The sequence below is a fragment of the Eublepharis macularius genome, chromosome 5 (genome assembly GCF_028583425.1).
Source record: "Eublepharis macularius isolate TG4126 chromosome 5, MPM_Emac_v1.0, whole genome shotgun sequence".
Classification (NCBI taxonomy): Eukaryota; Metazoa; Chordata; class Lepidosauria; order Squamata; family Eublepharidae; genus Eublepharis; species Eublepharis macularius.
Window position 1 is genome coordinate 3,829,386 of NC_072794.1, and position 21,933 is coordinate 3,851,318.

Consider the following 21,933-nt stretch of genomic DNA (forward strand, 5'->3'; position numbering starts at 1 on the left):
TTCCCTCTCTCAAGCAGACGCAGTACAAGGCACTCTGGTTACAATTTCAATTTATTTTCAAGAATTAATTCTCATTTCATTTTTCTTCAAAAGCAGCAGTAGCCCACTAACAAACCTGAGCAAATCTGAACCTCATCTATAAGGAGGGAAAGGTTTTGCCTTAAATCGAGAGAAACCAAACTTTTAAAAAAAGGCAGAGGAAGGAGAGATGCACAGAACGGTCCTAGATTAATTTAAGCCTCCAAAATAATTTTCACACCTTCCCCGTTTGGCCTAAGTGGCATGAAGTTTCCAGCAACACATCCTCCTTCAAGGCAGAAGCAGTCGGCACAGGCAGAGACCCCTTTGCCCAGCATCCCGGCGCTGGCTCCTTCCACTCAATGGCCAGTTTCCAGAGAACTTCCCTTGCCCCAGCCCCCCACCCCACCCCTCTTCCACTCCAGACGTTACTATCTGTGACTGCTGGATCGCAAGAGCACGGTAACAATCTGTTGGCACGGTCCACTGAGCCCTCTAAATTCCTTCCCTCTGTTTAAAAAAAGCCTCAAAGAGGGTACAACATCTCTGCAATGAAAAGAGCCAGCTTTGCTTTTAAAACGAGAGCTGGGGGTGTAAAGGGGCCACGCTGTAGTAGCAGATCATTCCCACGCTACAGTCAGCTACCACTTGCTGGGCCACTGTGGGCCGAGTCAAGCAAGGGACATGGCATCAGCACGGGTGGGGGAGACCATCCAAAATGCGTGCCTTCCTGTCCACGTGGCATGCAAAGATGCTGCCTTTACTGATATCACTGACAGTCTACATTTCAGGATGAGATTCAAGGTGGACTTCCAGAATGTGATCTTTCCAAAAAAAATCACAACCAAGCAGAGGGAAACCCCCAAAGTGGACAATTAGGAGACAAGGCCATGTGGATGTTCAAAAAAAGAAAAAGAAACCCCCCAAAGACCTGTTGGATTGCCAACCCACCTCTGTGTAGAGGCACCTCTTGCCCCCCCGGGGCGCAAATGCTCCCCAGCACCTCCTCCTCCCCCTTCCAGGGTCAATCAGAAAACAAACGGAAGAAAATTCGGTCCACACAGCAGAAACCTCAGAGCGGCGAGAAGAGGGAGGCATCCATTTCTGGCGTCATCTTTGAGTGGAATGAGGGGAGGCCAACTCCAAAGTCTGGATGAGAAAGGAGAGGAGCCAAGGGTCAGCCGGAAAGGGGGTGCCAAATGGGAGTGGACGGAGCGCGTCACTCCCGAGCGAGCTGATGGTCCCAGGAAGGCTTTTGGGGAAGAAATGCAGCTGCTCCCATTAAAATGGCTACTGGGTATCCTGAAAGTTAGCACCCCTATTTCCATAAATATGCCAGTAATTCTTAAGCTCCAACACTGGAGGCTGAGTGGACCCCCCACCCCATTCTGTCAGTGACCTATGGCTGAAATGGGCGGCAGTTTGGAAAATTGTGAGATGGCTGGGGAAGGGGCGACACAGTTCTGCTCTTCAAAGGAGGAAAAGTTCCCAAATTCCCGGCGTGCACCAAACAGCTGCTGGCCAGGCTTCTTGTGATTCTGCCCCCCACCCCAATTCCCCTTTGACTTCTCAGAGGGTCATGTTGTTTTCTGAGTGACACTGGTCGCCGAGAGTCAGTGCAGATATTAAAGGCCCCAGGGAAGCTGCTGCCAGGGAGTCCGTTGTCTGCCACACAACTGTATGAAGGCAGCTTACACCAGGTGGCACGGGGGCACCTGTGTTACATGCTGAAGGCTACTTGGGGAACAGGTGTTGGCAAATAATTTCTCTGCCTGAGGCTCTGGAGAGCCACTGCCAGTTTAATGTGTAAACACACTCCTAGCAGAAGATTCAGCAGAAGATCGCAGATTCAGTCCAGCAGCTGCAATGAGCAGGCTGTGTCTGTGTCAGAGAGGGAGATGGACAGGTCAGCGTGCCGTGTGTCTTCAGAGGGTTTAATATCAGCCTGAGGTCACTGTTCACTGGTAAAGTCACAAGGCCCAGGTTCAGTTTCTAGCTAAAGGACGACGAGTACAAAGATTTGGGGAAAACCTTTGGCTATCCAGAAAGCTGTTACCAGGCAGAAGAGATCTGTTGAGCTACACGGATTTATAGTCTAGCTATAGCTGCTTTCTACAACCATGTGCAAAAATCTACAGTGATGCTCTTGCTGTTAGGTGGAGGGGCTGTAGCTCAGTAGCCAAGCTTCTGCTTTGCCTGTGCAGGGCCTGGAGTTCAATCCTTAGCATCTTCCATTAAAAACTCAAGTTGTCAATGCTGGCGAAGACCCCCATCTGCCTGCAACTCTCAAGAATGGCTCTGCCAGTCAGGGGTGGGACCAAGGAAGTGGCACTGCAGGAGGTGGGGGTGGGGTCCTGTGTAGCTTTTGCACCGCAGGCCATGAGCCAACAACTAATGGGAGGCAGAGAAAAGGAAATCCATTCCCCATTAATTCTTCTCCCCCTTCCCCACCCCTGGAGTCAGTACTCCTGGCTCTCTCACCCATTTCTCCCTCCAGGCGGCCAGGGGGAGGCGGGTTCTTGCGGTGGTCTTCCGTGTGTTGGGTCATCTCCTCCCTTGAGGCGGTGGAGTAGGGACACTGCAAGCAGTTGTAACGCCCCCGGGTGTGTTCCCACACAATGCGACTATTGGAGGAGTGTCCTGTGGGGGAAAAGACGTCAATGGGATCCTGCAATGTGACAGAAAGGCCAGTACAGTCCCCTCACCCTCCAGAGGGACGTGCTCACGGGCATTCCCTGTTTCCAGAGTGCTCATCCAGCTCAGGGGTTTAGGCCACTGAGGCGGAGAACTGGCCTTTGCTCCTCTGCCACAGTCAAACCCAAGCGAAGCTTACAAACCACAGCCAACTAACGCCCTGCAGCAGCTGCCAGTAGTGGCTGCTGCTCCACTGGCCGTGGTGCTAGTCGCCAACCCGCCCATTCTGGGTGCATAAGCCTCCCCCCACTGCCATTCAGACTCCCTGTAGCAGAGCAAGAGAGGTGCCAGCCAAGGAGGCCCTGCAGCCACACGTAAGGGTACCGCCATGCCTGGCCCCCTCCCTTGCATTCGTAGGGGTTTGTCAGGGCAGGCATGATGAGCCTGGGGAGACCAGTTCCCTTGCATGCATGGCTTCCTACTGGAATGCTACCCGCCAAATCAAACCAGAACCCCAGTCTACTCTCACTGTAGCTCTGGGTGGACAGGAAACAAACCAGTTTACGATGCAGATGAACTGGCCGATTGGGGTTTCCCATAAGTGAAAGTATTTAATTTCCAAGCATGCACCAGGGAAGACAGCTGTGCAAATTCTGCTGCTTCCAACTTCCTCTGTTGCCATGAGGACTAGAAGCTTAAGGAAAGAAAGGCATGCATTCGAGGCCTGCCCAATCTGCATTAGGAGCAGAGAATGCTGGATTTTGGCAGAACCCATTTTAGCACATGCGAAACAGCCAGATTTCTTCTCACCTTGGCTTTTCTTCCATACAGCATTGGAGACAGGAAGGCCTTGGCCAGGAAGGTATGGCCGGAGACGGTTCTGAGGTAAAGGGTATGCTGAGGGGTGCATATAGGGCAAGAATGGCCCTGGAACTGAAGACTGAGGTGGCCCAGAGAAGCGTGCCAGGGGGGGCGGTCCAAAGAGGGAGGGCTCCAGCAAAGGAAAGGGGTGAGGGGCTGATGAGGGCAAGGGAACAGGCCCCAGGGAGCTGGGGAGGCCTGTGGGGAGCGAGTCAGTTGCCAGGGCCAAGGGCGCATCCATCACGCTGGGGGAGGAGGCTTCCTTCTTCACGTGCTGGATGACGCTCTGGAATTTGGGGAGCCGGTCCAGCAACTTCCCCGGAGGCTCCTTCTCCAGGCCAGAGGTAGTAGGAAAGATGGGCTTCTCCTCCAGAAGGGCTGGCAAAGGGCTGCTGTTGTCTGAACAGACGTGCAAGTGTTTCAAGAGGGACCGGTACGTTCGGAAGCGCGACATGCAATTCTCGCATCTGAAACCGTGGTGCAAAAGAGAGCCAAAGGTCAGGTGAACAGCAGGCCGGCCCGACTCTGCCCTTCCAAAAGACAAACGTGTTGCATCCCCATGGATTAAGAACTTAAAGCCCGAGCCAGAAGGGCAGCCCCATGTAACTGTGTTTGCTAAGCTGCTATCCTGTGTTTCCAGAACCCGGCAATCTGCCCAATCAGGAAGACTCAAAACATCTGTTAAAGATCTATTCAAAATGTTAAAAATTAAGAGGGGGGGACACCACACACACAGTCTTGGGGCTTTCCCTGCTTTCCACGCTGCTGGACCACTGCCTTGATCTGAACGTCGCAAGACCTGTTATCGCGCTGTGGAGTCCGTTGGTGAGGCCGACCTGTGGGAGTATTAGTCAATTGTCCTTAGATGTGAGTTCGCCCAGTGTAACACAGTTTATGGTGCAGAGGCAGTAAACCAAGGCGCACAGAAGGAAAAATATTTTTTTTTCTAAGGAACTCAAACTTTGCAAGCGTCTATAAAATAACAAAAATCGTCACTAACAGGTTAATTAGGGCTAACATAACTGAAACACTTAGATTAGCTGACTAATACTCCCACAGGTCGGCCTCACCAACGGACTCCACAGCGTGGTAACAGGTCTTGTGACGTTCAGATCAAGGCAGTGGTCCAGCTATTGCTGAGCTAGATGGACCTCTGGGCTGATTCTAGAACAATTCTGAAGGAAGTTTATTGGGACGTTACCTTTACTTGTGGATTGAACCTCCAGGGTCAGGAGCAGTCTAGCTCTGGACGTGGGAGGACAAGCACAGGCAAGGCCTCTAAATTTCCCTCCCTGCTTGTAGGCTTCCCCTGTCCCCTTGCTTACCTTCTGTTAGAAACAGAATGCTGGACTAGAGGAACCTTGTTGGGGTTTTAGCCAACATGGCAGTGCTTAATGAGGAACAGCTACATCAGACATTTAAAAGACACTTATTGTAGAAGCAAATGGAAACAGGAGGGCATTCTCCATTGTTCAGAAAAGAGCTTACTTGAAGTAACGGTTTGGCTTGCAGTGGACTCTTGTGTGTCCCATGAGATCTTGCATGGAGGGGAAGGTTTCTGCACAGCCCAACGCAGAGCAGTGGAAGGTTTTGCCTAGGAGAAGCAGAGGTGCTTAGAGGCAGGAGGCAAAAACCAAGAAAGGTGTCCTACAACTCCTTTTTTTCTTTTAAACACACAGTGAGGGAAGTCCTCACGCACAAGCAGCGGTCCCTCTGAGCTACCTGCCATTTGGCCAAGAATTCAAAGTCAAGGTTGGTTTTGTAAACCTCTGACCAATAAATGGGGATAGTTTTTTTAAATCTCAATTTTTGGGGTTTAAACAACCTACTTGCTCTTATTTTCTGCTTTAATCATTAAAAACAAATCTTGAACCATTTTTCTCCTAACCCTTCCTAGGAACGAGTCTGGAAAAAAATCAGATTCTTTGACATTTGTTGACAGCTGTTTCTCATTTTTAAACAGCAAAATTATTTGGATGTATAAGCACCTGGTCACAAGGGTGGGAGTGCAGATGCTGGAAAACTCCGAACAAGGGTTGTTAGAAGTGGGCAAGATGAAGGAAGGCACATTCTCCTGCCCCCTTGGTCTCCTGCCCCCCCTCCCACAAGCTAAGGCACTTACCCTCCATCGACTGTGTGGGCCTATAATGAACTTTCAGGTGATCCAGCAGCTCCTTCATGCTCCGGAAAGCCACGTGGCATCCGTCACCTGAACACTGGAAGCGTTTCCCTGGAAGGGACAAGAAGAAAAGTGACCCTGCGCTCTCTGTTGCTATGACGAACAATGGAGAGAGCGGTCGGGGAGGGGGGCTAGTCAGTGGATGTGCCCTGCCGGTCGTTGGTTCAAGCCCTGCAGCTGCCACTATGGGCTCATTCGTGTGCCTTTAGAACAACCTTCTCACTCAGCACAAGTATTGCGTATCGGGACTACACAAAATAATGCAAAACTCTGCGAGCTTTCAAGTTCACCAGCACTTTTCAGTTTTTTTAAAAAAAAATTGGGGAAAGGAAAAATTAAAAAATGTTTCGGTCCTTCTGTACGCATCCTGTGGAAAGGAGGAAGAACTTCAAATAGCATTTTCCCCTCCCCCCATTAATTTTGTTTGTTCGTTCGTTAGCTTAACATCCAGGCTGATGAAGACCTCTATAGAGATCAACCTTTTGCACTCTTTTGCATCTTTGGCTTTTGCGTCGGACCAGTAGGGAATACCTGCAGCCGCTGCTTTGTCTTTTCCAAAACAAAATTACCATCAAAGGGGCAAAGCATGTTGCACATTATAAGTGGGCTGATAATACACTGAAACTGAGGAGCTTTCTGGGGCAATCGTCTGACTGGCTTTCTCCCAAGAATAATGTGTGAATGCAGCTTGAGCCTGTAGTGAGTGATGCTCATCTCTGAAAGGAAGAATCTCTCTTCAGGAGTGTCTTGCCTACAGTTGAGAGGCTGAGAGGAAGCTTTATCCTCAAGCAATGCGTGGGACCTGAGGAAGGATCAACAGCTAACAAACAAAAAGGATTACGTATAAAGTAACTACACGCTGTGCTCACTACATGAGTTTTCATGTGGCCCCAGAATCAGCAGGATTAACCCCCATGTGCAACCCTTTTCTCCATCGCTTCTTTAACAAGACAATGGTGTTAAACTTTGATGTTTACCTTGGACCGGCCTACGTTTTGGTAGTCGCAGGTCTTGGGTTCGAATCAACACTGGGCGGATCTGGCTTTCAAACATCCCTGGATCACTGGAACCTGATAAAACAAATATGCAGTTGTCTCCCTTGAAGTGTCCTAGCAAAAAGGGCCAGTATAATGCACTCCTCATAGGTTCCCGTCTCAAAGTCCACTTGGAGACTCTAGTTGGTGCAGAACACCACAGTTTAGTTATTATCAGCTCAACAAAGCTATTACTCCCGTTCTCCAGTCACTCCATCGGCTACCCATCAATTCAACTTTTTGACTATTACATACGAAGTCCTTCATGGCCTTGATCCTTCATAGTTAGAGGACCTCCCTTCTCCCTATGCTCCACCGTGGCAGTTTGGTTCATCTGAACAGGACCTTCTACATGTGCCAGCCATCCTGCTAATGGGCAGAATCCATACACGTGCATTCTGTGTTTTGGCCGCCGCCTTATGTAACAGCCTGCCTCATGCGGTTAGAAAGGCTCCGGCTCTCCTGGCTTTCTGCAAACTGTGCAAAACTGAATCATTCAAGAGGGCCTTTTTACACAGGTAGAAGGGCTGTTCTGCATTGAAATGGTTCAGAGATACACTTGGGGAAAGGAATACAGCCTGCAGACTGTGCTACTGTGTACTGATTGCTGATAGAACCTACTGCATTGTTTACAAGATGTTCCAGCCGTAGTTCACGTTGACTTATACCTGGGTTCAAATCGCCACTTGCCACAAAATTTACTGAGTGACCTTGGGCCAGTCACTCACCGCAAGCGCTACCACATGGGGTTTTGTGAGGATCAAATAGAGGAAACTTTGTGTGTACCCCCTCCTTTCAGGAAGGACCCTAAATACATCAGGAACGAGGTTTTGAAGGAGGTGATCAAATGGTGACTGTTACTTTTTAAAAAGTGTTACGGGTGTCATGGAATTTCACTGACAATCCAGTACGCTATGCAATGTGTGCATGCTTTCAGAGGATTCATTCCATTGTTAGCATGAAGAAACCTGAAATGACAATGGCTCACAGAATCAGCCCTCAGAAGTTACAAGCAGGCAGTTTCAACAGCATTCCTGAATAAAGCAAATAATATCCTTGCGAGAGACAGGGAGTCACTAAGCCAGCTAAACACAGTCTCTGTCATTCCTGATGAATGGCTGGTCTGCGAAAATTAATCTCAGACTGTTAACTAGACCCAAGAAAATCTCCGAAGGTAGAAAAGAAATCTCTAAATGTAATGAAATTAATTTTTTAATTTGATTTTTTATATTACTAATCTCTTAAAGTGCAAGGTGCTAGCTAATATGTGAAATAATTATGTAATACATTCACAAACCTAATAAACAAGCCACTCTATAACCAGAATAAATAGTACAATATTAAGAATTAAGCAGAATAAATAATACAAATAGTTACAAATAATTCTTAAAAAAGTCCAATCACAGTCCAACTGGTGAAAAGTTCATGAATTAATAAGTTTTCATTTTTTCTTTAATCGATGATACTTTTTGGTTGTAGGAAACTCATGAAAGTGACCTCCAGGAATCAGCTGTCACTTTCATGAGTTTCCTACAATGAAAAGTTGTAGTGGCTTGTTTATTAGGTTTGTGAATGTATTACATAATTGTTGCACATAATTAGCACCTTGCACTTCAAGAGATGAGTAATATAAAAAAATCAAATTAAAAATGTAAAAATTAATTTCATTAGATTTAGAGATTTCTGTTCTACCGCCGGAGATTTTCTCAGGTCTAGTTAACAGTCTGTTATTTCTGGTGGAGCCCACCTAGGTTAAAATTGATCTCAAACAAGGAACAAAATGAATGCGTTTCTGAGTGCCAATGCCAAGAGCTTTCACACATCCTTATGGGCGGAGGCCACTTACCGTTCCTGGGCCCTTGATCCTTCCTCAGCTGAAAACCGACACACGAGTGCGGCCTCATCCTACTAATTCCCCACCCCACCCAGAAGCAATGGCCCAATCCTCAGCCGGACACTTTCCTCAGCCTCCTACTTACCCTCCAGGGAGGATGTGTGAGTGGCAGCCGACAGCGCTGCTACCTCTTCCTCGCCTTTGCTTTCGAGGAGGCTGCTTGAAGCCCTGAGGTCCTGGCATGAAAGTGTGGCAGGAGAATGGGCTGGCAGGCCTGGCACTGGTGATGGGGTCTTGTCCTGACAAAGAAAGGGAAAACTGTCAAGCAGGCAAAAGCAACAGGAAAGAGCTCCGGCCTTTCAGTCTTGTTTTCCCCAGATGTAACATGGAAATGTTCCAAGATGTGACTGAGGGAGCTCCCCTGAAAGCAAAGAGAATTCTGTACTTTTTGTACTAAAAGATACACCCACGTGTTTTTAAACCTGCTTCTTCTGAGGGAACAGAAAGAAGCTGGTCTCTAGAATCCACAAGTGCCAAGCCCTGGGGCCCTTGGAGAGAGCTGAAGCCAGGCAGCCGAGCAGCTTGGTTTTAGCACTGCTAGGAACTCAAGGTCTCCCCAAGAACAGGATCTTTTGATGTACTCCTTCCTCTGAACTGGAGTTTCTGGAAAGACTTCCATCACTTTTGATAGCTCAGAGACTGGCTGAAAGCAAGCTGGTATGAGCCAATAAAAAGTGGCCAAACTGGACCTCCCATTTTCTGCCCTGAAAGACAGGATGGGTACATCACTTTGACCCCCACCTGGATATGAAATTGGAATCTTTACAACTGTACAGAGATCTTAAGTAGGAAAGGAATTTGCAGTGTAGACCAGAAGTCTTGAGTTCAAATCTCCCCAGGAAAGCTCTTACCCACGACCGTTGGCATAGGAGCAAAGCCTCTGGAATTCAGCAGGGCCAGATTGCCTTTGCCCAATGAGAAAAGACACAGGCCCTGTCTACGACCCCACCCCACCCGCTGGGTGAGCTACCACCGGCCCTTCCGGGGGGGGGGGGTCGGGTCTTTCTTAAGCTTCCTCATGGAACTGAAACCTTGAGACTTGTGGCAGCAGCTAGAAGCTCCTCCAGCAGTGCGGGGGGGGGCGGGGGGAGTGGTTGCAGCTCCCTTGGACAAATTCCAGCTTCAAACAAAATAAATTATACATTCGCAAAGCAGCCTCACTAAAAACCACTTCCCCGGCCCCTTTAAAAACAGTATTTTAAGTCATGTGCTTAATTGCTATAATCAACTGTGGGAGGGGGGCAGTTTTTACCTGCATGTGAGTTGAAAACAAGCCAATATACTTCTAATTGCAGGTGTCCCACCATCTATGGAATGTTTCAAAGACTTAAAAACTGAAAGCATCTTACATTCCATCTGAGCAACATCCCTGAAAGGCAGGCTAGAACAAGTGACTTCCCCCCCCATCAAGGACAGCCAGCAAGAAGAACCAAGCACCTGAAAGAGGCTTTGCTGGGTCAAATCCAGATGGGTCCATTTTGTCCACACGCTGTCTGTAACAGTGGCCAGCTGGATCAGATCAAGAAGGCCACAGTCCACTAAGCCCCAACAATGAATACTCTGGTAGACTGCCTCTAAACACAGAGGCTCCATTTTTACTATCATGGCTAAGGCTTCTATTAATGGGCTTTATCCAATGGGATCTCGGAGGCAAATTACTAGATCTTGTTTTAAACGCACAGATGGTCAGGGGCTGTGCTGGAAAACTCTTGCCTGCTGGAAGTGGGGTAAAGCCAAGCACCCACCTGTTAATTGGCTGCTTATCTGGAAGAAAAGTTGAGGAGGTAGCAGAACTACCTGTTTGGTGCATAAAGACATACAGAAGGGAGAGGAGAGGGGGGCTGGTTTGGGGAGGGATGAAATCTCACACAAGGTCCAATCTAAATCCACTAGCAAAATACTCATTTTCTAATCTGACCATTCGTTTAACGTATTTGCTAAAAGGGTACATTTGGCTTCAAACCCTTCCAAATGGAAAACAGTTAACAATGATGCACTTATATAACGCTCTTCTAGGCCGAATAGGGTAAACGAAAGAAAGAAAGCAAGACTTTCAATTTCACACTCCCCCTCTGGCACCCAGTGCAATTTTGAATTTGTTTGCAAAAGAAAACTATAAAAATGTAGAGACATCTCACGGGCTTAAAAGAATTTATTCAGAGCATCTGCTGCAAGGAGACTGTATAATAGCAGAAAAATTACTTCCAAGGCATGTTCTAAAGAGAAGGGGCTGATGTTTCACGTGAAAAATAACTCCGAAGCCACAACCTCGGGGCGGAGGCCGCCGAGCCCGGGTGCAATGGGGGGGGGGCGCACTGCATCGAGGCGCAGCCCCGAAGGACACCCCCCCCCAAACACACACCCACCCACCCACTCAGGCCGCGGCTCCGCGCAGGAGGGGCAGAGGCCGCGGCCGGGCCTCGCTCGCAGCCCCTGGACGCGGCGCACAAGGCCGCGCTCAAGCGTGGAGCCGCCAGCGCGCCTCCAGGGGCCTCGCCCGGCAGGACCGGCCCGGCCAGGCCAAGCCAAGCGCAGCCACGGGACGGGACGGGACGGCGGTCCTTTGTCCCCAGGCTGCCCCGGCGAGGCGAGGCGAGGCGCGGGAGGGAGGCGGGCCGGCGGAGAGGCGCCGCTGGGGCCGCACGCAGGAGCCCGCCCCGCCCGACGGCCTGAGGGCGACGCCTCCGCGAGGGAGGCGGCGGGCGCCCCTGCAGCGCCGTCGCCCCCGCCCGCGCCCCGCCCGAGGGGCCTCCCGGAGGCGCCCCAGCAGCGCCGCGCCGCCCCGCCGCCCTTCACGCACCATGTCCCCGGGGAGAGGCGGGCCGCGCCGCCCGCGCCTCTCTGGCCCTCCGCCGCGGCTCCGGGAGGCATCGACGCCGCGCAGCCGCTCCGCAAGTGTCGCGAGATCGGCCTGGAAGGCGCCGAGGGGCGGGGCGAGAGGCGGGACCCCCCCCCTCTCTCTCGGGGACCTTCGCGGGCGGAACTCCCGACCGAGGCCGGGGCGCGCGCGGCTCAGGTGTCGCCCAGGGAGCCGGCGAAGCCCTTCTGGCGCCTTTCTGCGCGCTTGGCGGGGGGCTGGACCGGCCGCTCCGCCGGCTGAGACTCGCCAACACCCCAGCCTGCCTGTAATGCCCGGATGTGGATCGCCGGAGGTCCGCGTTCCCCTGTGCGCCCAAGGGGGGCTTGCTTCGCCTGCGTGCGGAGGGTCGGCCGGGCAGGAGTCTTCTCCCCCCTCCCCATCTCTCTTTGAAGGGTGCCCGCGCGCGAGAGAGAACCGCGCCGCTCACTTAAGAACTCGCGCGCTACCGCGAGTTTGCCAACAGGGACAGGAGCACCAGGTTTGGCTCCCGCCTCCTGCTGCTCAGTCCAGCGGTGCTGCCAGGATTCCCGTCCCCGTCCCCCACGGCATGCCCGGGGTTGCTCTCTCGGTCACACTCGTGAGGGTCCATCTTTTATTTTGTTGGGGATCTCTGCATTTGAAAAGAAAAAAAATCTTCACAGTATTTAAAAAAAAATCACAACTTGCAAGGCTCGGGTTTTTTTTTAACGTTTTAAAATGTTTTAAAACATTTTAAAAAACATTAAAAAAACCCCCAAACAAGCATGTGACACAGGGTGCCTGCAGCAGTTCCCAGGATTGATCTGAAATGCCCGTTGACCGAGGGGATCAGTTTTACCCAGCGAGGCTGCAGGTTCAAGACACCGTTACTTGTAGAGACCGAGTCTGGCAGGCACTCCCTCTCCTGCTGTCTAGAATCTAGAGCCAGTTTGGTGTAGGGGTTAAGAGCGTGGGGCTTTTTTTTATTATTAAGCAAAAAAAAGGGGGGGATACAGAAAAGGAGGGCAAACAAAGCAGATATAACACTGTATACTACAAGGGCTATTAAAATACAAGATACAAAGACATGATCTTTATATCTATAGCAATTAAATGTTTTTCCAAAATAAGCGACACATAGAAAATTCAAACCTATTTCTATTCATTATTTTAGTGACAATGAGACAAAAGACAATTATTAACCCAGACACTGTATTGTCGAAGGCTTTCACGGCCGGAGAACGATGGTTGTTGTGGGTTTTCCGGGCTGTATTGCCGTGGTCTTGGCATTGGCGAAACGTCTTGGCATTGGCAAAACGTCAGGAACTACAATGCCAAGACCACAGCAATACAGCCCGGAAAACCCACAACAACCATAACCCAGACACTGCTTCTTTCTTTATATAACTGATTATCATAACCCTAAAATTTGTAAGATAAAATAGTATTAAAAATTCTGATCCATATCTACTCCAATTCTCATTACCTTTTGCTTATACTCAAAATACCTGATCATGTTTGCCTACTGCCAATGCTTCAAAGTTATACAATCTACTATTTTTATATGCCTAATTGTCTTACAGTCAAATTGTTAAGCATATCTCTATACAATCATTTCATATCTGCAGGTCTAAGACAACTTAAAAGTTTTAGCCATTATATGGGAGCAAGTGTTAAACTATATACTACCAGCACTGTTAGAATAATAGATACCAAATCCTAACCTTTATAGATCTTGATAAACAATTAAATATTTTTCCAGCCTAACCAGCCTGCATAGAATTCAAACCTACAATTATTAATAAGGCTGGTTATTTCTTAATATTAAAGATAATAATAACCTTTAAGAGCCTGAGGATAAAATGAGATGAAAAAATCTATTTTGCTTCTGTTCCAAATTTCCATTACCTTTTACTTATATTTAACATACCTATATAGTAACCTTTATGAGAGTTTCAATATTAGTACGTCTTATCTTTATATAACTACTTAATTTACAATTAGATTATCAAGTATATCTCAGCGTAATCATTTTCAAATCCACAGGGTTAAAACATAAATTTTATGTGTAATAGGCAAAGTATTTCCCCCATCTCTCTTCAAATTCTTTTAGACTAACCAATTTTATTGTAGCATAAGCATTGTACAGAGCATTGTACATTGGACAAACCAGCCAACCTCTACGCAACAGAATAAATGGACACAAATCTGACATTAGAAATGGAAACATCCAGAAACCAGTGGGAGAACACTTCAATCTACCAGGACATTCCATCAAAGACTTAAAGGTCGCTGTAGTTCAACAGAAACCTTTCAAAAACAAAATCCAACGGGAGGCTGCTGAATTGGCATTCATATGCAAATTTGACTCTGTCAAGCTGGGACTGAATAGGGACTATGAATGGTTATCACATTATCACAGGTAACAGATTCCCTTTACAGAGGCGGGGTCTGGGGGAGCCCAGTGGCACCTGGCGTGGGCTTCCGGGGACCACAGTTCTGTCAGATGCATCTGACGGGAAAAGCTGTGGCTATCGAGGGCTTATACTACATTGCAATTGGATGGTCTGGTTGTTTTGTTTTGCTGCTACAAACCAACACAGCAAACTCCTTTGAAGCCTCACACAAGCCAATTAATCTCCATACCAAGAGGAGATGTTTACATTTACTAGCAAAGAAATGTTTTGGTTACATCCCTCTCCCCCCCCTAACTGCATCTTCTCTCTCCTCCCCTTCTCCCCCCTCCTTTTCTATATTTGACCAGTTTCTGTACCATGCATCTGATGAAGAGAACTTGATTCTCGAAAGCTTATGGTACAATAAAATTGGTTAGTCTTAAAGGTGCTACTGGACTCTTTTTGATTTTGCTACCACAGAACACGGCTAACTCCTCTGCAAATTCTTTTAAGTCGCCTTCTATTTACGTAGTTTGTCAGTTTTGCCATGACTGCATATTCTGACACTTTGTTTTTCCAGATTTCCTTAGTTGGGCATTCTCCTTTCCATTTACTTGCCATTATCACTCTTGCTGCTGTCAGCAAATAATGAAGAACTTCATGTAATGTTCTGTCCACATTATCTGGTGTAATTTCCAACAGCTTGATCTGGGGTTTCATGGCAAAATTGATTTTTAAAATCTTCTGAATCTATGTCTCTCTCTCTAAAATGTTTTACTTTTTTCACATGTCCACCACATATGAAAAAGGAACCATCTGCATCCTTGCATTTCTAACATAACCCTACATAATTCTTATCCATTTTTTAAAATATCTTTTGGTCTAATAAACCATCTAAAAACATACCAATTTTCTCTTGAGTGTTTGGCTTGCTATAAATTTTATGCCCTTAGTCCATAAATTTTCCCACAGTTGAAATGTTATTTCTTCTGCAAAATTTTGCATCCATTTTATCATGAGTTTTAACTTGTTCTGCTTCTAGATCATATTGAAGTAAGAGTTTGTAAGTGTGGCCCAGAATGATTCTTTTTCTGCGTAATTATTTTCTCAAAATCAGTAAGATCCCTCAAAGCTTCCTTCAATCTGGAGACTGCCTGAAAATACAGCAGCCATTGTACTTTCTTTCCTTCATCACAAATTTGCCAAGGTTTTATCTTTCCTTGAGAGTTTATCATATCTTGATAAATTATAAAGTCATTAATTTTCCTCTCATTCTTATCACAAAGAGCATCAATCGGTGACAAAATTGGTGATATCAGAGGACCTACCCTGATTTTACCGAGTCCCAAATTTGAATCAAGCTCTCTCTTACAATATGACTTTCCTGTTTTGTCCCTGTCTTCCTCTTCACCCAAAGATAGTTAAGAGTGTGGGACTTTAATCTGGAGAATCCCCCCTCCCCACTCCTCCACTTGAAGCCAGCTGGGTGACCTTGGGTCAGTCACAGCTTCTAGGAGCACTCTCAGCCCCACACACCTCCCAGGCTGATTGTTGTTGTGAGGATAATAACATACTTTGTAAACTGTTCTAAGTGGGTGTTAAGTCATCCTGAAGGGTGGTATATAAATCGAATGTTGTTGTTAAACATACAAACACCCCTTCGGTATCATATAGTAACCTCTCTGTTGCTTGTTTAAAAGTTTCAAGGCAGAAGCTTCAAGGACAGAAAGATGCTGCAGAGGGCTAAGGGGAACACACACATACACACACTGCACTGTGCAGAAACCAAGAGGCTAGGCTGTATCGAACTACAGAACTACACTGTCCGTTTTCCACATGATTCACAACATGGGGAGTCAGGCAGGCTCTGCTTACCTGGGGCTAGTGTGTGAGGGGGCCACCCCCCCCCCCTGCCATCAGCCCAGCAGGAATTTTCTCAATGGCCTTAAAAAGGATCCAGCGGCCACTGCTTAAGGTCTGCAAGCAAATCAAGCCATCCTCAGACAAAGCTGAGTTTCTCGGTCCAGCTACCCCTTACACCCAGCTGCAATATGGAGTTTCAAGCCTACCTCACAGGATTACTGAGCACCTTTGTGAAGTGCTTTGAACACTTAGAAAGCTCCACACTGGTCCAGGAAGCAACAGTAAGACTGGGAACAATAAGACTTTCAGTCACAACAATTTTTATTCAATAGTCAACTGCTGAACATAGGAATAACCAAACAAGTAAACAGGGCCCCCACCCACCCAACTTGCCATAAGAGGGGACAGCTGCATGACACATCCTTACGAAGACATCAGTCCCCTCTACAGCACTCCCTCACCCCTTTATAGGAACATGTATTAGGGAGCTGATTTCCACAACAATTCACCCATGGGAGAAGAGCAGGGCTCCCCAGGACCGCAGGGATCACTGTCAGTTACCAAGGTGATCCAGAGGTGTGTTCCTTGCGTAGCACACAGAGCCAGGTCAGGGGAGCTAGGGATGCTTTCCAAGACACTCTCCTCAGCCACTCTCCCGGCAGAAGCTGAGGGATGAAGCCCGAGGAACCATCCCCAGAGAGGAAATTCCGCAAGGTGATTACAAAACACTTCTGTGAAAACGAAAGCTGAAAACTGCCCATACAGGAATAGCAAAAGGAACAAAGTTGTTATATGCCAAAGGAACTGCAGCAAGGCCAAATGAATCCTTCATGGGAAGATGCAGGGGAACGCGGCCAAAGGCCAGAGCCACCTGAGGAAAAGCTCTGCAGGACCAAGTCGGTTCCACGGAGCGAGGTGGCCTTTGTTGTGAGCTGCAATGGGCCCAGTGCTCCCTTCCCGGCTGCTGTAGTGAAGCAGATGCCAACCAGGTCAACGCTGAGCTTTCCCCTCGTATCCTCTGATGCCCCTGTACACAGGCCGGGAAGATGGGAGTTGCTCACAGGATGAGATGCCACAGGTGCTTCTTGTGCAAAGGAATTCTCAGAAACGGCAGCTGGCAAGGGCAACAACATCACGAGCGCCACATGGCCCCTCAGCACTGCTCAGCTGGACCCTCTGCTCCGGCTCCTTGGCGGTGCCTCTGTTCCACTCGCCGGTCCACTGCAAAACAAGTGAGAACTCTAAGCTGGTAAGAGTCATGAGGAAGCAGAAGGGTATGCCCAGACATAGGCACAAGTGCCTGGGACCCTCCTCCGGGAAGGGGTGGCCCCTGTCCTGCTGCCTTCCCCTGATCTAAAGCCTTCTGGCTGTCTTTCCTCAGTCACTTCATCCGACCTCCCCAGAGCACATTCCTCGCAAAGGCTGGTATGTGTGCAGCTCTCCATCAGCCACCAGCAGGGGAGAAGCTGTGGCCCCTGGGTTTTCACTCCATCTCTGTCTCCAGACACCCAAGGTAGCCAGCACAGGAAAAGCCTAGCCTGCCAGGCCTGGGCTACATGGACCAAAGGATCTGACTCAGTATAAGGCAGCTTTATGGCTCGATGATGGAGCTGCCGCTTGGCATGCAGAAAGGCCCAGCTTCTAGTTAGGATTTCAAACAGCAGGAGTGGAAAAGGATCTCTCTAGCAGACCCCTCCCCCCAGAGAGCTGCTGCCTGTCAGGGCAGACAGACGTAGCCTAACCTTCTGACTTTACATTAGGCAGCTTCTAACTAGGAGTTGTGTTCACTTGGGAGGACTGCAGTCCAGTTAGTCAGGTGCCCTGTGCTTGGCAACTGTTCCTTCCCCATCCCCCCATCCTCCTTTAGCCAAGCTGCCACAGAGAGGCTGGGGTAGCCCTTTGTGTTGATGGATCTCTTGGAAAAGGAGAAGGGCCTCTCTCCCCTGACAAAGCTATTATAGTCATATTCTCTCTAATGGTCTAGATAGCCTCAAGAGATCCTGGCAGTGGATAGCCTGCCCCTCACCTTTCTTAAAAGTTTCAGAAAGAATACTGTCCTCTGGACTTATTACCAATGGGGGCAAGCGACTACGGCACTCCAAAAGTGGCACTCATCAGTATGCAGGGTGGCCATAAACTCTGTTACTGAACAAAGGGCAACAGCCTCCTAAAAACAGAGCAAAGGCCTGGATAGCTTCCAACGCCAGCACACATCCTGCTAGGGTGAGCAAAGTGATGTACAGAAAGGGTTCAGAAAGAACCTCCTGCTTGCCATAAACAAGGGGCATGCCCCCAATGAACAGCCAGCTGGCTTGGAAAAGAAGCATTGGACCATGAAGGTTATAATGCTACCAACTATTAGCCAAGCCATCTCAGAGAGAACTTCACACACTCCTCCTCAGAGGCAGGCAGGCAGGCTGGCTGGGAGCCCTGTGTGAATTTCTTCAGCTAGTTCCATATAGCTTGTAGGTTCTTCGTTACTTCTTGTGAAACTTAACTTTTATAACTTCTAGTCCTCATGACTGCCAATTCACACACATTTTCTAGAGAGCAAGAAAAAGGATGTCAGCGAGGGCTACGCCACCCACGGTCAAGGTGGTGCCCGTTGAAGCAGACAAGAGCTACCTCAAAGCTGAACTCGGTGAACTCTCACATGAGCAGTGAGGAGGCAGAGAGGCTAATGTATCACAAAGCCTTCTGGGAACAAGTCCTTGATGCTGGAGGCAGAGAAGTCCTTACCTGTGCCTCGTTTATGGAATTCAAAGCCACTGCGTTGTGGCTTGTAGTGGGACCCCACAAAGGGTCTTCTCTGGGCCTTTTTGTAGTAGGCTGTTCGAGCAAGCCTATCAAACCCTTTCGGAGGCATTTTGCTCCTGGTTTCAGCCAGCTGCGGGAACCGCTTAATGATCTCCTTCAAAAGTTTTACTTTGTCTTCCGCAAAGAGCATCCCATCAGTACTTTGGCCACTCAGTTTGGACACCACTGACTTGAGCCGCGGATTGATGATGCCGAGGACCTGGTAACGGCGCTGCAAGGTCAGCCTCTGATTGACGCTGCCAATAAAACGAATGAGACGGCGGACCCACTCACGCAGCTCCATGAGGTCCACTGGCTCCCCCTTCTCCATCGCTTCCTCTACCATCTCATAAATGGTCATGGCTGGGGCCAGCATGTCAAGAACCTCGTCCTGGAGCAGGCGTGAGGGATATGTGGATCTTCGTAGCTCTTTCTCTTGCTGCTGATTCAGCAAGGACAGCATGCCTGGGTTGATCTCAGGGGTTTCTGCCGTCTTGTCCGGCAAGGTGGGACGGGGGCAGATGGCCATCTGCTGCTCCCTCAACTTTTTTACCAGGATGCTCCGGCACTGCATCCACCAACACACCACTGGTTCGCGTGGTGTCCACTTCTTTGGGGCTGCAGAGCTGTCAGTGGCAACAGAAGCTGCCAGAGATAGAGGAGGCTGGCCAAACCTCCTGCCTCCCTCACTGTGTGTGTGGGAAGCGCTCATCTCAGCACTGCCTGCACTATACCTTCCCTTCTCCTCCCCTTCCCTCTCAGGGCTATCCTGCTCTGCTGTAGCTTCACCTAGACTCTCACCTCCCCCATACCCCACGGGGCTGTCCCGCCCTCTTGCAGCTCTATCAGGACTATCTGAACCCTCCTCATTCTGACCCTCCTCTTCCTTCCCCCACGGAGAACTCCACCTGCTTCCAGCCTCATCAGGATTTACCTGGTGCTTCCCCCTCATATAGTGCCTGCTGCTCCCCCAGAATTTCTGCCTTGCCTCCCTTTTGGGGCTGCCCCGACTGCTTTGTCTTCCAGAGGGGCTGAGCTGTTCTCTGCCCCTCTTCTCAGTCCTGCCCCACCTACCTCCAGTCCCATTAGGGCTACCCACCGCCTGCTCCCTGCTCGACTGACTCCAGCTGCTGATGCTCCCCTGGTGTTCCTGCCGGGCCTCCCTCCCCCAGCCCCTATCTTGGCTCCTAAACCGCTGGCCGTCCGCTCCCCTCCTCTCTGTGGCGCCCCGCCTCCTACGAGCCTCTCCGGGGCCCCCCCGCCTTTGCTCCCAGGCAGGGCGTCCCGCGTTCCGAGGGCGTTTCCAGTTCGCCTCCCGCCCGGAGCTCCCCCAGGCCCTTGTATCTCCGTCGGGGCTCCGCTGCCTACGGAGCGCTTCGGGGCTGTCTGCAGCCGCCCGCCCCGAGCTGGGGCTCCGGCGACCTCCTGCTGCGCTCGCAGGGCTGTTCCACCAGCCGCTGTCCGGCTCGGGACTCCATGACCGACGAGGCTGGCCGAAGCCCCCGCCTTCCTCGTTGCGGTCCCAAGAAGCCTCCCTAGGAGAGCTGCCACGGGGCCTCAGGGGGTCAGGCCCGACCCACGGCTCAGCCGGGGAAAAGCTCCTGGGCCGCCCACTCCAGCCCTTCTGCTCGTCCCGGCGGGCGGGCGAGAGGGCCGGGCCTGGCCGGGCTGCCGTCTCCACGGGGGGCGCCTCAGTCCCCCAGGCCTCGGGCCCCGTCCAGCGGCGGCCCCAGTTCGCCCCTGCCCCGCTCCTCCGGTCCTGGGACCGGGAGCGCTTGCGGTGGAGGCGAGGCGCCAAGGAAGAAGGGGATGGCGTTCGCAACATGTCCCCCGCGGCTGCCAAAAGGCCTCAGCGTCGTCCCAGGCCTCCGCCGGAAGTATCGCGCGTCGTTTCCGTTTCCTGCCGGGAATTGAGGCGCTGATATCCGGGTCGCCCGCGGGAAAGTGGCGGCTTCGTCGTCGTCATGGAAACGGCCCGTCTGCGCCTTCGAAAGACGCCGGCGGCGGCCGCCTGAGAGGCACGCATGCGCACCAGGAGGGCGGGGGCCTCGCCCCTAGAGGACCGCCGCGGGTCTCTTCAGCCGCGCGGCGCTCGGGCCTTTCCGTGGGACGGGGCGGCTGGCCGAGAGGCCTGCCCGCGAACATGGCAGCCCGCCGAGGGAAGAGCGCCCGCAGATGCGAAGTCTTTCGGTGTTACTCCGAGAGTTTCGGGGTTTCTGGTTGCCAACCTCCAGGTGATAGCTCCCGGAGTAGCAGACGTCAGTTCCCCTGGAGGAAATGGCGGCTTTGGAAGGTGGAGTCTGATGCATTACATCCTTGCTGAGCTCCCGTCCCCGCTCAAACCCTACGCGTCTCCCCCAAATCTCCAGGACTTTACTACGCTGCAGTTTACAGTTGTGAACGGGCGCAATCCAGAATTCACATTCTAGCATCCGCGGAGGTTTTCTTTTTACTTTCCTTCCCCAGTCACGACTAAGTTTGGCGAATGCCTCGTTGTTGCCTGAATAAGCAGAATTCCTGTCAAACGGACCATCGTTCTGCTGAGTGCCTCTGACTTGGCCTGGGTATGACAGCAGCATCCAGGAGGGAGAGGGTGAGCCCTGAGTTGTTTGAAAAACAAGAGAAACCTTCCTCTGGGACATAAAAGAGTAAAGAGTCCAGTAGCACCTTTGAAACTAACCCAACTTTATTGTAGCATAAGCTTTCGAGAACCACAGCTCTCTTTGTCAAATGCATCAATGTATCTGACGAAGAGAGCTGTGGTTCTTGAAAACTTATGCTACAATCAAGTTAATTAGTCTTAAAGGTGCTACTGGACGCTTTACTATTTTGTGACTGCAGACTAACGCTGCTAACTCCTCTGGATCTGTGACCTCCAGGACATTGCTCTTTCCCTATCAAGAACCAGTGTGGAATAGCAGCTCAGGCAATGTTACCTTGATACCTGGGTTCAGATCAGCCAAATGATCTTGCAGACCAGTCACTCTCCCTTTTCAGCCACACCTACCTGACGGCATATAGTGAGAATAAAATGGAAGCGAGAGAATCTCACTTCCCATCCAGTATTTCCGACTTTTGATGGGGTCCAGCTGATACTAGCTGACTCAGGGGTTATACTGGATCTAACATTATTGCTGGAGAAACGAAACAACTGCAAAAAAGGAATTATATTTCACCTTTGTTTAACCCAAAGGTGATCTCCTACATTGACTTGGCTGATTTGGCTAGGTAGACACATGCTATGGTTACCCTGAGGCTAGACTATTCTAATACACTCTACATGGGTCAACCCTTAAAGACAATTTAGAAACTCCAGTTTGTACAGAACTCTGGAGCTTGGTTGAAGGTTGCCAACTGTTGCTTTGAAAATTTTTGGAGATTGTGGGATAGATCCTGGAAAGTTCAGGTTTGAGAGAGGGGACTTCAGTAGAGTATAAAGC

General features: G+C 49.9%; 2 protein-coding genes across 2 annotated transcripts; both read right to left on the minus strand.

The window, feature by feature from the left end:
* Positions 1–33: 33 nt before the first annotated feature.
* ZNF414 (zinc finger protein 414) lies at positions 34–11,499 on the minus strand. The gene is made up of 8 exons (XM_054981011.1): positions 11,421–11,499; positions 8,706–8,859; positions 6,670–6,762; positions 5,636–5,743; positions 5,002–5,107; positions 3,463–3,980; positions 2,500–2,658; positions 34–1,167 (listed from the first exon to the last, which is right to left on the minus strand). The coding sequence occupies exons 1-8, from the start codon at positions 11,421–11,423 to the stop codon at positions 1,091–1,093; spliced, it is 1,218 nt and encodes a 405-aa protein (XP_054836986.1). The 5' UTR covers positions 11,424–11,499; the 3' UTR covers positions 34–1,090.
* Positions 11,500–15,997: 4,498 nt separating this feature from the next.
* LOC129330721 (uncharacterized) lies at positions 15,998–20,378 on the minus strand. Its single transcript, XM_054980881.1, has 2 exons — positions 18,437–20,378; positions 15,998–16,918 (listed from the first exon to the last, which is right to left on the minus strand). Exons 1-2 carry the CDS (start codon positions 20,316–20,318, stop codon positions 16,851–16,853), a joined length of 1,950 nt encoding a protein of 649 aa, XP_054836856.1. The 5' UTR covers positions 20,319–20,378; the 3' UTR covers positions 15,998–16,850.
* Between the last annotated feature and the right edge of the window lie 1,555 nt (positions 20,379–21,933).

Coding starts and splice junctions, on each gene's coding strand:
- LOC129330721 (XM_054980881.1), bottom strand. CDS start 20,318: ATGTTGCGAACGCCATCCCCTTCTTCCTTGGCGCCTCGCCTCCACCGC. Junction 16,919..18,436: donor ATTCCATAAACGAGGCACAG/GTAAGGACTTCT, acceptor CTTGTTTTGCAG/TGGACCGGCGAGTGGAACAG.
- ZNF414 (XM_054981011.1), bottom strand. Junction 5,744..6,669: donor AAAACGTAGGCCGGTCCAAG/GTAAACATCAAA, acceptor TGTCCCTTCCAG/GGAAACGCTTCCAGTGTTCA. Junction 3,981..5,001: donor AAGCCAAACCGTTACTTCAA/GTAAGCTCTTTT, acceptor CCACGGTTTCAG/ATGCGAGAATTGCATGTCGC.